Source organism: Choloepus didactylus, chromosome 2 (genome assembly GCF_015220235.1).
Source record: "Choloepus didactylus isolate mChoDid1 chromosome 2, mChoDid1.pri, whole genome shotgun sequence".
NCBI lineage: Eukaryota > Metazoa > Chordata > Mammalia > Pilosa > Megalonychidae > Choloepus > Choloepus didactylus.
Genome location: NC_051308.1, coordinates 129,395,579 through 129,409,313, shown reverse-complemented (window position 1 = coordinate 129,409,313; position 13,735 = coordinate 129,395,579). Strand labels below are relative to the sequence as shown.

The window sequence follows — 13,735 nt, the reverse complement described above, 5'->3', positions numbered from 1 at the left end:
TTTTTCAGGGATGAATATTCACAAAGTCTATTTCAGTAGAATCAAGATGATCTGCCTTAAGGAGGGAGCTCTTACAGACACCTGTTTACATGTGTTGCAGTGGTTCCTGTAATTTTTCTTGATCTCTTCATGTTCCGCACTGTGTGTGGCCAGGTTCCTCCACCTTACAATGGGTGGAGACAGCCTGGGTGACAGACATGTGATGCAAGACAAGGAATTGTGCAAAGATACATGACATTGATATCTATGCTTAAATTCGGGTCTAGGGTAATATTCTAACATACATGGGTAAACAGGGCCATCTGCAGAAACCACTTGTGTCTGCCTAGACAGAGATGATGAGTGCAAAGGATATAGAGGCTACCTGAGAGGACAGGAGATTTGTTCTCTGTAACCGAAGTACTCACTGGCCTCCTCCAGAGGAGATCAGACTTCCATTTTATCAGATATGAGAGTCATGTTATTTGGAGGCTCCTGGGAGTCAGACAGTTAATGGCAACCCAAGGTAGTCAAAGAGCCTTCATCCAATGTTTCCAGCTGCAGTGCATTCATTTCCTTCTGTTTTTGCAACTCCTTAGTGAGTGTGGAGGGGTATGGAAGAGAGATGATTAAACAAGGAGCATGCACTGCACACTAGAGCATCACAGCTAGTCCTCTTTGGAAGGATAGTGGAGAGTTCCTGAGGGCAGGGGACATCTCCTCAAAGGGGAAGGAAACAATCCTGCTCTGACTAGGGCAGAGTGTGGCTGCCAAGGGGGCAGGAGAGTAAGAGCAACAGTTGCTCAGTAATGGGTGCATAAAATGCTTGTCAAACATGCACAGTATCATAATGACACACAGCATACAAAGAGAAACATAAGAGTTGCTTCAATTCTTCTAAATTAATTTTTTTTGGGTTTTCATATAGAGGCCAGGTGAATAATCACTCCTGAGGTATTGTTAGACCTCCAGATAACCTATGACTCTAGGCCTGTTTTACTCAATACTGTCCCACAATATGGACACTGGTTTTCTGGTTACTTTTCTTCCCATAAAACACCTGCCAGTGATCTAAGGCCAACCATGAAGATGCAGATTTTATCCACATAGGAGAAAACATTTGATTTCTGAGACTACAGGAAGTTCCCAAAACTAATGAGTTTATTTTCAGTCACACTGGCACACACTTACTAAACTTGAGAAATGAATTAAACTGGGACTGATACAAGTACTAAAGGGAAAGCAATATAATCAAGGAGATGCTTTGTGGATGGCTGAAATGATGTGATAGAAATATCCTGTAGTTTCTGTTTTTCACTGGATCTCAGATCTAGAGAGGTCACCCTTGCTTTAACAGCACATGATTATTCAGTTAACTGGGGGCCATTGGCTCTTGTCCTTCTTCCTCCTCACTATCACATTTTTCTGCAAATAAATTCAGATGGGGACCATCACATTAAGTAGTTCCTTCTTTACCTATTACAAAGCCAGGATAATACATGGATGTAAGTAATCTTGGTATGATAATAGGCGATTGTGCAAGGAATATTTCAGAAAAACTCAGATTGTGTCTTATGACATGTGACCAGATTTGCTTTCTTGATCCATCAAGAAAACTGTCCATGATCAGATAGATCATCATCACAATATCCTCTTCCCTGAGTCTGTGCAAATAGCTAATATCTTTTTTTCACCAGAGATCATGGGGACCTTGCCTCTGTGGGTTTTCAGGTGCTTTGCCACAAGATAGAGAATTTACTCAATCAGATATACTAATTGTTCTTGGTTTAAATGAGAATATCTACTGTTACCAGACTGATGGATGAAATTATAAACACTCAAATAGAAAGGAATGCTTGATGTTACACAGACAACAGGACTGTGTCCATTCATGGGATGGGAGAGAAAGTCCAGGTCCAAGACTGGCCTTCAGGGGAAGATCCTGACACAGGCTATGGTCATCATGTTTATCTTCTGCTACTTGTTGAGTATAAAATGGGGTTTAGAACCTAGGAACCATGGAATTGACATACCCAAAATTAGAGTCAAACCTGCCAACATACTTGGGCAGCCACATGTTCTCAGGGATATTGTTCATTGATGAATATTAACAACAGTATTTCTGGAGAGATGCAATGTCCCATTTTGAACAGGAGCTCTTGCTGGCACAGCTGTACCTGTGGTGCAGTGGTAGCTGAGAGATGGTTTGGGCCCCTTTACACTTCTCAACCAAGGTTGCCTTGTGTCCTCCACCAACCAGTGGTCTATGATGCCTACATCATAGGTGAGGCAGGAACTAGGAAAAATGTAAGGAAGAGTGCAAAGATGCCTGGTCCAGTGATGTCTGTGCCTAAAATTTGTTCTTAGTCTCTTTCAAATCACTTGGGTTTACAGCAGTTGAGTGCAGAGACAGCATCTCTCAACCTAGAAACTGATGGTGAGCACAAAGAATAAGAAGCCTCCTGGAGGTCAGGTGGAAATTTATTCTTTTTACAATAGAGTACTCACAGGATTCATCCAGATCAAAGCAGATTTCATGGTCATCCAAGGAGAACCCACTACTTCTGGAGGGCCTTTGGGAATCAGGCAGGTCATGATGACTTGAGAAAGACAAACAGCATCCATCTAGGGAGACCTGAAGGCCTTCATCCACTTTCTGTGTCTCCCACATTTTACTGCTGAGCCTGGTAGAGTTGACAAGATAGAATTTCCAATCAAGAGGGACTGGCAGCACAGTTCCAGCTGGCCATGGCAGTGGGCATAAAGGAGGTCACAGAAGGCACATTATGCAGTCATTCAAATGGAAGAAAACAAATCTCCTATGATGAGGGCAAATTTTAGTGCACAGGGAAATGAGAGAGAGAGCAATAGGTGACCAGTGCTCTGATCACAGAAGGTCAGATGAAGGGGGCTCAGCTCTCTCTGTGGTACATAGTCATGACACACAGGCCACAGGGAGAACAATAACAGTGACTCCAACTTTTGTGCACACATTTTTTTCATTTTTATGTGCAGATACCCTGGCCATTCTTGCCACTAGGACATTGTAGATTCCACAATATCAGTGCCTCCTTGCAAGTTTCTCTTAACATTTTCACATATATGATATTTTTTCCTCTAGTTACATTCCTTTCTATTAAAATATCTGTTCAAATCTCAGGCAAACTGTGCTGAAAGCAGACATATATCTCATCCCAGTTTTAACCACATGAGAGAGAACCGGTGGTCTTTGTGAGTACAGAAAATTCTTGAGACATATTGGTTCACCTCAGGTCCGAATAACTCTCCCAGTACCATAAAGAGAATAGACAACCTTGTTTCAGGTGATGTCATTTACGGTGAAGAGAATGAAATCAATTCAATCAGCACTTTTTCTCTCAGTTGTATATGGACTGTGGGACTACTTTCGATTTCTTTGTTCTCTGGGGACACTGTCCATGGTTTCCCTGCTAATTACCAAGCCTCATCATTCACTGTTACTTGGGAGCCAGTAGTTCTTCTACTTCTTCACCCTCCTCATCCTCATGACTTTCTACAAACAAATTTAAAAATGTCCAGCTAAACATTATGTAGTTCAAACTGCACCTGTTACAAACATGTGGCATATATGCTCATGGGGACAGAATTATTTAGGATGAGTTCAAGAATACACTGAGAATTTTACTGAAAGGTCCCATATTTTGTTCTTTAAGAAAGTGAAATGAATTGGTATTCTAATCCATCAGGGAAATTGTCTCAGATCTGGATCATTACCATGGCAATGATCTACCTCAAATTGGGCAAAATGTTAAAGATGTTACTTGTCTGTAAATTCTTTTAACTATTCCAGCTATATCTTCTACCCTGCCACAAAGCTGGTTGCCAAACATAAGCAGTTTCATGGCCCTTCAGGGCTCCAGCACAGACCCACTCCTTTCACTAAAGTATGGAAAAACAATCCTGACCCACTTCCATCTATACATTGGGGCCTTCATGGAGACCTACAAATCTGCTCCTGCTCTGTGAACATGGAAAATTCTCTATGGAAAGTGTCCCAATATAAACCAGCATTCCTACTACTGGGTGCTACTACATCAAGAAACTAAACTAACACCAATCAGAAGGTATTTGCTTTTATGGAAGTGAATTCATGAATATCACATTTTTGATGATACCATAATTTTGCAAGACACTATTTAACCTGTATTACACACGAGGAAACCCAAATCCACAAGGATAAATCACCCCTTGGTGCACAGTTAGAAAGGACTGTGCTCAGGCTACAGATGGAGAAACTTTGATATTTACTTCAGGGCTCTTTCCACTCTCACAAGCTCCCTCCTCTCACATCCTTACTCTGGTCCATAAAACTCTGTGGATGATTCTTGCTTCCCAAAAGGCCATATTCTATCAGGGATGAAGGAGACATCTGATATCCTCTGATCTCCAACCCAGTGGGTTTCTTGTCTGTTCTCCCTTCCAGGCAGCCCTGATCCTGGTTTGGCCTGAAATGTCCACTGCCAAGGAAGACAGCAGGTGCAGATGCCATGTATGGAGGTGGGGAGGTGTGGTGTCTTCTGTGACCGTGGGAATTAGAGCAGCTCTGTGTCACCTGGAACCGTGGCCAACTTACCTGACCAGAACTTTCGGTAAAGGCACTCTGCCAGCTTGCGTCCTTGATCCAGTTTCTCTCGAAAGGTTGGCCACTGGCAGTTGTCAGGCTGATTCTGGGCGATTAGGTCTATGAAGAGCTGTTTGAGTAGGTCAGCCACGTCTCTCCCTACTTGTATTTTCTGCCATAGCAGGACAAGCTCCTGTGTTTGATCGGGAACTGGGGAAGTGTATTTCCTAAGATGGGACATGAGAAAATTTGAGAATGCAATGAGATGAATGATAGGTTATAAGGATTTGACAGAGGCTTCTTTAAGAATATCCCCAAGAAGATTTCTCCCCAAATTTTGCCTCATATTTGGTGACCTGCCTGTTGCAAAAGAATAAAGTTCAAAAAGGCCTTCATCTCATCAGAGATACCACCTGAAAGATTCCTTGATATTCCCCCCTGCTCTACTCTTTGAAAGCAAAACAGTAAGTCCCAACTCTGCTTCCTAAAGATGTCACTTCAGGCCCTCCTGTCTGCACATGCAAATTTCCTTGTCTTACCCACAGTGTCCTACACAGAGAGTGGACACAGAGCCAGATAGAGGTATGGGAGTGGTACAGCTGGTGTGCATTGAAAGGATGAGAAAAACAAAAGAATGAAAACATCAAGAAAAAGCATTGTTTTAAATGAAAGAAAGACAATCCATGGTCACTTAGAAGTAGAGAAAGAGGAAAGAAGGCTCTGAGTAACATCTTTACCATTTGACTGTTCTTTAATTGTTTGATAAATATTGTCTGACCTGCACACAGCTTGTAAATTTCTGTCCTTCCCCTGTTTCTCCCGGCTGAGCTGCCCCATGGCCGAGGTTTGCCACCTTCCCACCAGCCAGCACTGCATGGAGCCCTCCTTACCGGAGCCCTCCTTACCCGAGCCCTGCAGCTGCTCCGGGCTTCTCTGCCAGCTCCTCCTCCTCAAACTGCAGCTTCTCCCCCAGCACAGACTCCAGGATGTCCTTATGCGCTTTGGCCTCTGAGGAAAGAAAGACACGCCTGCCTCAGTGGAAAGCTGGACATGCTGCTGTGGTCACTGCCTTAAGGGAGGATGCAGCGTCCATCCCAAGGCCCAAAATAACCCCTGGACAAGGCTCTCTGCTGGGATTTCCATATCTTCATTTCTCTATCTCTCAACTGCACGGCTAGCTCATAGACAGGTAAAGTAACCTGGAAAAGATGAACCAACTGCAGTGAATTAACCCAAATTCACATCCCCTCAGATGTGACAACAAATCCTGGGCCCCTGTACAAACCTTGCAAACTCTTAGGCAGAGCATTAAGCAATAGAGCTAAAACAGAGATTTGTTGTGTGCTGGGAAGGCCTAGACTGTCTGACAGTTTCCTTCTGCTGGGAGTTTCAAGAATTTCAAATATTACACAGACAATATAGATTATCTATAAACAATTATATAAAATGTAAGCCTTAAGACCATAAATTACAAATGAGTCCAGACACTACTAAATTTGAATTAAATTAAAAAGAGTAGGGATTAAGAAGTAATAAAGTGTTATTACTCTTACTGTGCCTGGCCCTGCTATAGGATCTTAACAAAAATTAACTCTTCTGTTCATTAAAATTCATTCATTCAGCATGATAGGTACTCCAATGGGACCATATTAACAGGTGTTGAGCTCAGGGGCACACTTGGATTTGAACCCAAGAATTCTGGCCCCAGGCTCCATGCTTTTCTCCACTGCACTGTAATGTTTACACACAGTTTTTGGCAGATATGCTTCTTCTTCAACTTCATTTTTCCCATTTATATTATAATTATATGGAAATATGTTTAAAAAAACTTAGTTTATCCATTCCCTGAAGGGTTCTACTTTAATTCCCTATTAGCAGGCTTTAAGTTTTACTTTCTAAATGTCAGTCATTTCCAATAAAACAAATCCCCCCCATTGGTTTACTCAATAGTAATTGTAGGAAAATGAAGTCTATTCAGGTTCATAGTTGATTTTGAGTCCTTCTGTTCATTCCGTTGTGCACATGGCCCTGTTCCCATGATTCCTTCAGGACACTGGATTTCCAAATGTGAAGGATGACTTTGGGGAGGACAGTGGCTGCCCCACTTGCCGGCAGCCTAGGTTTGCCTGGTTTGCCTGGGTCCAGTGGTCTCTTCCACTCAGCCTCATTCTCACATTGACCACCTGTCTCGTAGCTCAGATCCTGAAGCCCCACCTGGAGCCATTGGTGACTGTGAAGCACAGAGGCTCACCAGCTCAGGAAGAGGCAGATAGAGGGTAATGGATGTTCTGATAGCCCCAGATTCACACACAGCCTCAACACTGAAAGTTATATGGTTTCCTTGGATTCAAGTGTAAGGAAAGACTGCTCCTAGAAGCAGGACTTGCCTCTTCCCATCTGAGTCTTTTCAGTGAGAAGAGTCATCTTTAAGCTCCTTCAAGGCAGGCACAGTGGACTATCATGACGTTTCCCCAGGGTAACTTTATAACAGTGCCTTGCCAATGGGGCCTCAGGAGACAGGGTCAATTGATAGAAGTCCATTAGTCCCAAGGCATTTAGATCAACAAGTGGTGTTATATGTTTTCAGTATCTGATCCAATATTCAGAAGATCCTAGAGAAATGGTGTAGCACATTCCTAAGAGAAACAACAATTTTGTGCCTTCACTGAAAACTCAAAAAGTGGGGTTGTTCTACTTTTGCTCTCACTGCTAACTTGATAAATATATTTTACTCCCCTGAGCCTCTGATTTTCCATCCTCTGCAAACTGAGAGTTAATATCTATTCTTACATCCCCCAAGATTGTGGTCTGGATGAAATTCATTTTGAAGTAGGGAAGAGAAGGATAAAACAGAGGGACACTTTGGTGTCTGTGACCCTATAGGACTTACTATATTTCTGCAGCTGATTGACCAGGGAGTACAAAGTAGCTTGGGATATAAGGAATTTCTCTGAGAGGTCTCTGAAATTCTGTTTGCACTTTGCCAGCTGGGAATGCAATTCCTGGTTGATTTCCTGGATGCTCATTTCTGTCCTGGGAGCACAGGAAGTGCTGCATGAGACTGCCATGCTGAAACAGGTGGCAGAAGAGGTGGACACAGAGACTGTGGGGAAGAAAATATATGATGGATTAAAAACAAGTCAAATCAAATGCATTGAAGCAGGAATAGAGAGGAGAGTATAGTAATTCTTAGCTTACTGTTAGGAAAACTTTGATGAATACTCCACAACTCTTGAGTGTGTTTAACCACAAAAGGAGTGTTCAAGAAGCTAGAGTTCAGAGGAAGAGGCAGTGCCTATGGCTCAGTCTCCAACGAGAGTGCTGGAGGGAGGGCTGAGCACACCAGGTAACTGCCTGGAGTCTCAATAACAGAATTAGAATGTGGGGGTGTCATGGAATCTTGGGACCCTCTGCCTTCCATTTGCCTGGGCCATGCTGATGCACAGGCCAACTGCTCTCCTCTGAAGGTCACCACTAGTGGGGTCCATTCCCTTAGCAGCCACTCTCAGGATTTGTGTATCCTTGTGCTGACATCACCCACCTGTCTCTTTCAAGAAAACTAAACCAATTTCTCATTAGTCATTCTTGTATAAGTGTAAGAATACCAAGGCAGTAATCCTCTTCCCAAATCATTACTTTCTTTAGGGCTGCCCTGAAGTCATACCACCTTCTTTTTAAATTAAAACAGATATTAAAGCTTTAGATGTGGTGAAAAACGTAAAACTTTTGAACTAGCTTAATATTTTTCTCTGGATCTTCTCCCATATTTTCCATTTCCACTACAAAGTATAGAAAAAAATAGCAGATTACATATTCAGTGAATGAATAAATACTTCTAAAAAAATGTTTTCTTTCTATCTCTTGTTTTTCTTCATCCCAATATCATGTTTGTTTCTTTTCCCCTCATGGGACACCACGACAGCTCTGCACTAAATTCAACTACAGATTCATGGTCATCACCTAACCCTAAACTCCTTCTCTATAGTGGGATACTTTGTTTCCTAAAGTCATTAAACATTACATTTCATAGTTTTCACTTCATGGCTTCACTCAAGACCCACAAGAGCTGTTCCCAAGCTGTCAAAGTGATTAAGAAATTCTGTGTATATTTCCTTGAATACATGAAATGACTTGTCAACCTGATGCTATCTTGTATGTTTTCATTTGGTACACCCATATTTTACATAGAACAGGGCTTAAGAGCAGGTGTATGGAGTATTTCTTGGTAGGATGATTGAGTTGGCCTAATAACAGTGATGTGTATCTTCCATCCTCCACAGAACATGGTAAGATCAAGGACTTGGCTCTGGGGTGGTCAGTGATTCACGTATTATGGGTTTCAGAGGTATAGACGCTCAGGTTAAGAAGAGAGGTGGGCAGGCAGAGGAGAGTGATCCTGAATCCCCTCACTTTTTAGGCATCAGTTTCCATCTTGGTTTTGTGAGCCTGACTCTTGGATGATTCCTCCGTTGAATCCTTCTTTTCAGTTTAGCTGCAGTTTTGCCTGATTTGAAGGTGACATGGGTGTGAACATGGGTTCTGAGCATTCATGGAAAAGAATAGGAAAGAGGACACCATCAACCACTCTCTTAGATAAACAGAAATTCCTTGTTCATGAGTTTGCATATAGATAAGATGTCAATTTTCCACAATTTGACCTATAGATTCAATGCAGATCCACTCAAAATCTCACTGAAACTCTTTGGCAGAAGTCAAAGGTGATTCTGAAAATATGAAATTGCATTAGTGGCATTCTGTTTCTGTAAGACCAACCAAAGTGAGGTGCTGTCTTTGTTATCTTGTATATAACGTGTGGGAATCTGTTGATCATAAAACTCATTAGGCTCTCCTAAAGGCAATAACTTTTCTCTCACAATCTTAAACTTGACCCCACTCATGCACTGCATTTCCTTAAACTTTACTTTCTGAGTGCAACCTAGAATTGGTTTGAGATTCATTGCCCAACCATGAAACATTATAAGAACTTTTCTTGTCACTTTCAGTGTTTCTGCTATTGATTTTGGTGCTATCTAAATATAATCTGTTATTGTATTTAACCACTGCTATGAACTATATGAACAATGTAAAATCAATGTCTTGTAAGAAAATTGGAGACTTAGTGATAGACAGTAGCTAGTGAGGGGGAATGATAATCTAATATGTTCAGATATGTTAATGATGGTGAATTCAAAGGTATGGTAATGGTTAGGGGTGACAATTGTTTGTTAATAGGATTATAAGTATCAAGGCTATTTTGAAGGTGACTAGGAATGAAAGGGGTTGTTTAAAGGCATGTTTCCCACAGATCAGCACCACAAAATAGATAGCACCTTGCATGTTCTAAGGTATGACACTAACACAAAAAATTGACAACAGAAGGGTATATGGGAAAAATCTACATATTGCATACTAGGGACTATAATTAATAGGAATTCCATACTAGTATTACACAAATACCAGGCAAAAAGTGATTAAGGACTGACAAGAGCTACGAGATGTTTTGGGTCATGAGAATTGTTTAAAATTGAGAGTGATAAGGGTTGCACAACTAAGTGATGACAATGTGAGATATGATGGATTATTGTGGATATAACATGTTATGTGAACTTAGGAACCCCTTATTTTATCAGTCAGGCCCTGGATATTCAGGCTTGCTCGGATGAAACTAATGACTGAAGAGAGGAGGATAAGCTTACCTGTAATCACGCCTTGGAGTCACCTCCAGAGAACCTCTTTTGTTGCTCAAACATGGACTTTCTCTCCCTAAGCCTAACTCTGCAGATAAATTTATCACCCTCCCCCTGAGGTGGGACAGGAACCCTAGGATGAATGAGCCTCCCTAGTGATGTGGGACATGGATTCTGGGAATGAGCTGGACCCTGGAACCAAGGGATTGAGAATGCTTTTTGACCAATTGGGGGAAAAAGAAAGGCAACAACATAAGTTTTTAGTGGTAAGAGAATTCAAATAGAGTCAGGAGGTTGTCCTGGAGGTTACTCCTACAAAAGCCTCACCTAGATATGCCAAATGACCACAGTATAATAGGCCCAAGTCAACAGTAGTCCCAAAAACCTTAAAGAGTGCCCAGATCCCTATCCAAGACTCTATAAATTTTTCACTCACTAAGTTTATTCATCAGAAACTTAGATCCTTCAGAGTCTCCTATGCCAGCTAAGTCTCAAAACCCAGAGGCAATAGCCTCTTCAAGAACATCAACTAAATGTGTCCTCTTTGCTCATAACATTGACACCCCTTTTCAATGTGAACAAATTATGGTGGTCACTGCCTAGACATCCCTGAAGATCAGAAAAGTAATTGAACTAGTGGAAGGGGTAGCAACGGACAAGATGGAATTTAACAATGTATTGTGAATACTGAATAATTATATAATTTTCTTTTTCTTAGTTACTAGGATATTAGAATAGTTAGAAAGGAAGAATTGAAATGATAGAACTGTAACCCATAGCATCCTTTGAAATTTGTTCTATTGCAACTTGTTAAATGGTAATTTGAAAGCTATACCTTTTTGTATAAATGTTGTATTTCACAATAAGGAAATAACTGAAAGTATGGTACTATAACTCATAATAACTTTGGAAATTTCCTTTATATCTACTAGTTAATCATACTTTGAATGATATTACCTTTTTTGTATATATGTTTTATTTCATAAATAAGGAAATAACTGAAACTGTGGAATTGTAACCTATAATATTCTTTGAAATTAGCTCTCTAACTACTTGGTAAATTGCACTCAGAAAGTTGTCACTTTTATGTATATATGTTATATTCTACAATAAAAAATGAAAAAAATAATCTGTGAATATAAAATCAATGACTTATAATGTAGAATATTAGAGACCAAGAGACAGAAGCTTGTGAAGGGGAACATATCTAATATGTTTAGATATGTTAATAAGGGTGAATTCAAAGGTATGGGAATGGATAGGGTTGATAATTGTTCATTAATCAGGTTATAAGTATCAGAGCTGCACTGAAGGTGAATAGGATTGAAAGGGGTTGTTTAAAGTCATATATCCCTGAGATCAGTGGTACAAATATACATAGGTTCTAGCATGATATACTCATAAGGTAGGACACTAGTACAGTCAGTTGACAAGAGAATGGCATTGCTCTTGTGAAACTTTTGGTTGTAAGGGGGAGGCTAAGCCCTCTGTATGCCCCAGTGTAATTACCACAACCATTTACACACACGAACTCAGAAAGGCTCTCATTGATTTCAAATAATTTAGAATCCAAGATTTCTAAGTGAGCAGAGATGTTATATTTTATATAATTTGATAGGGGAGTGAATTATACACACAATGTTGTGCCACCACTACCACCATCCATTACCAACATTTTTCCATCTCCTGAAACAGAAACTGCACTAATTAACACTATTAACACCACTGAATCATATATCTGTATTTGGAAAAACTGGGACATTTCAGATTGTGTATATGCTACCAGAATACATTTTTTTAAGTCCATAGAAATGTACAACATGAAGAGTGAATCCTAAAGAGTAGACTACCGTTAACAGAATTATAACAAAATTGTTTACTAAATTGTAACAAAAGTACCACAGTAATGCTAAATGTTAATAAAAGGGAAAACTGTTGGGGGAGGAGGTGTATATGGGAACTCTGTACTTGGTGCATTACTTTTTTGTAAACATGCAACTGCTCTAATATAAAAAAAAAATGGATAGGGAACACAGAGGAGCAAAACAAGTGGTTTATTTATTCTTTTTTCTAAGAGAACAGTCACTGTATTTAACAACCAAATGAGAATCAGAAGGCTAGGAGTATGGAACAGTGCCTACATTCTCACTGCAAACTTGGAAGTTGCTTTACTCCTTTCTACCTTAGTTATTAATCTGCAATTTGAATATATAATAGTTCTAAAATTCAAAGAACATAAACAGTATTTCTTTTGTTTTTACATGGGGAGAGAATTGTGAAGTCTGAAAAGCATTAGGCACATCAGACAGCATGCAGAACATCATGACCATTTTGACAAAGATGAACTTAGAAGTCTTACTAAACTCACCTCTTTATTTCTCCAGCTGGCCTGGACATGGTCACTAGCTACAGATCTCAGCAGTTCTTACGGAGACTTTGGCAGTCAGCCCTGCAAATCTGAGCCACCATGGAGACAAGTAGTAGCCTATACCAAGAAAGGCTGAAATCTAGGTGAAGTTCAGAGTCACTAGAACAGGATAGGTCATCCAGCTGTTGGGAATAACCAGAAGGAGGATCAGGACAATCATCGACGTGACCCCAGGCAGCAACTACCACATCCTCCTATCACCCTCTCTCATGACACTTCACAAGCTTCACTATTTACCAGACTGAGAGACCCATGGGATGGTTGAATTAATAGGTAAATTAGCTAGATTATGTTGTCCGATATTTGGTCAAGTAGGTACTGGTCTTATTGTTTCTGGGAGGGTATTTTGTGGATTTTAAGCTCTAGTCAGATGTTTGATCTGTGAGTGATTACACCTAAAATCAACAAAGGAGATTGCCTTCAGCAATAAGAAAAGTCTTCTTCACTCCCCTGAAAGCTTCAGAGGGAGAACTGATGATTTCAGAAGTTAGAAAAAAAGAATTTCTCTCTCTACTTCAGCCAGTTAGCTTCTCCTGGGGAATTCATCAAAACCTGCACTGGGGTGCCCCTGTGTGGCCAACCCTATGGAATTGGGACTTGTAATCCACAGGGTCGCATGAGTCAATTCCTATAATAGATCTCGGCTGACCCTGACTGATACAGTCCGTGAGCTGGGATAATATTATGTACATCTCTGTATGCATGGGGTCCTCACACAGAGCCAAACACTGAGGAGGCTCACAGTATTGTTTCATCACAGAAAAGGAAGTGACTGCAAACCTCAAATTCACTCATCTATATCTGGTTCCCAAGCTCCTCTCAGGGAGGCTCTGCATTCTCCAAAAGGCAGCAAATCCCCAGCCTAGCTCTTTATCATTCACTCTCTGTGACCAGTCCACAGGTTGAGCTCTGGTAAAAACAGAACTTTTTTGAGGATTCCTGTCAACACACCTCTAAGTAGGAAGAGATGTCTTTGGCCCTTCCTCTGGACTGTCTCAATACCGAATATAGGGGAGCTACCACGGTTTGTTGAAACTGTTT

At 40.8% G+C, this 13,735-nt stretch overlaps 1 protein-coding gene across 1 annotated transcript in view; it reads right to left on the bottom strand.

The window, feature by feature from the left end:
- The window catches only part of LOC119513288 (neuroblastoma breakpoint family member 6-like protein), a 34,876-nt gene extending 22,213 nt beyond the window's left edge, over window positions 1-12,663 (bottom strand). Inside the window, exons 1-5 of the mRNA XM_037808351.1 lie at window positions 12,635-12,663; window positions 7,470-7,612; window positions 5,485-5,587; window positions 5,119-5,128; window positions 4,592-4,751 (exon numbers count right to left, since the gene is read on the bottom strand). Of these exons, the coding sequence (XP_037664279.1) occupies window positions 4,592-4,751; window positions 5,119-5,128; window positions 5,485-5,587; window positions 7,470-7,612; window positions 12,635-12,663 (445 nt within the window). The remainder of the gene's footprint in view (window positions 1-4,591; window positions 4,752-5,118; window positions 5,129-5,484; window positions 5,588-7,469; window positions 7,613-12,634) is intronic.
- Window positions 12,664-13,735: the final 1,072 nt, after the last annotated feature.